Below are 1,232 nucleotides of genomic sequence, written 5' to 3' on the forward strand. Positions count from 1 at the left end.
GCTAATTGTCAAAGGCTGCTCTCTGCTTCCCTCCCGGCCCCGCCACCCCCGCCCCGCGTCCCTCCGCACCGGCGCCTCCGTAGCCTGCGACTTTGCATCTCTTTTTTTTCATTGCTCTTATCGCTATTTGCCGTTTCTGCCTCTAAACGCTACTTTGCGTGGAAGAAGGAGAAGGGAAAAAGTTGGGAGCGGATGGCTGTAGTTTCTTCTCTGGGATCCTCATTCATTCCTCGCTGAACCTCCTGTTGCATAAATGATGCTCCGGGAGCGAGGCTTTTTCTTTTTTTTTCTCCTCCGGATTTGGGTTTAGAGTGGATGTTACCGGGTTTCGATCGCCTCTTTGGAAATACAATATCGCTTTTTTGTTGTTGTTGTTTTTGCTGCCCCTCCATCTTTTTTCCCTCCCTTCTTCTCAACTACCCACCCCCCGACCCCCACCTTCCTGAAAAATCCGATTGTGTTTCCTGCAAGGCTCGGGACTGGGTTTCTGATTGCGGTTATTTCCATGTTTCTAGGTTTGTGTGATTTTGCTAAAATGCATCACCAACAGCGAATGGCTGCCTTAGGGACGGACAAAGAACTGAGTGATTTACTGGATTTCAGTGCGGTAAGAAACAACGGTGGAAATTAACAACAGCTGTAAAAAAATATCTTCTAGCTGATCTGTTAAACTAAAAAAAAAAACAACCAAAAAACCAAAAAGCCAAACCAACAAAACCAAAACAAAACTGTGATCTAAGTACATTGGGCAATTTTTAATCAGCAGCTAGAACCATGGTAAATATCTTTTTGCTTAAAAAAAAAAAGAAAAACAAAAATTAGAGTCTTTTTATTATTTCTTTCTGTATGTGATGGGAGATGCAATCGTGTTCACAGCTTATTTTAATGTCTTGGATGTCTAAAATAATTCATACAAAAAGAGACGGCCCTAAAACCGAACATTTCTCATCATTAGTTAATAACAATATCTAGCACTTTTATTGTGCTTTATGTTTTATAGCGTTGTTGGCACATGAACTAATTAATTGCTAATTAGTTGCTTATATTCTATTTTCAGTTCTTCCCTTGTTTCATTTTTTGGCACATGGAAAGTGCAAAGAAATCCATGACTGTCTCAGTTTAAAGTTTTCACTGAAATCTCATATGGCTTCTGCTGTCATTAAAACTGCTCCAATCTTTTCCGAAGCCCCCCCAGCTAGATGGTGCTTTTTTTTTTTTTTTAAAAAAAAAAA

General features: G+C 40.3%; 1 protein-coding gene across 1 annotated transcript in view; it reads left to right on the plus strand.

Annotated features, from left to right (window-relative positions):
• Window positions 1-1,232, plus strand: part of TCF4 (transcription factor 4) — a 245,232-nt gene that overhangs the window by 1,518 nt on the left and 242,482 nt on the right. Inside the window, exon 2 of the mRNA XM_009323115.1 lies at window positions 516-607. Within this exon, the coding sequence (XP_009321390.1) occupies window positions 536-607 (72 nt within the window). The 5' untranslated portion in view covers window positions 516-535. The remainder of the gene's footprint in view (window positions 1-515; window positions 608-1,232) is intronic.

Source organism: Pygoscelis adeliae, unplaced genomic scaffold, assembly GCF_000699105.1.
Source record: "Pygoscelis adeliae isolate BGI_AS28 unplaced genomic scaffold, ASM69910v1 Scaffold174, whole genome shotgun sequence".
Lineage (NCBI taxonomy): Eukaryota > Metazoa > Chordata > Aves > Sphenisciformes > Spheniscidae > Pygoscelis > Pygoscelis adeliae.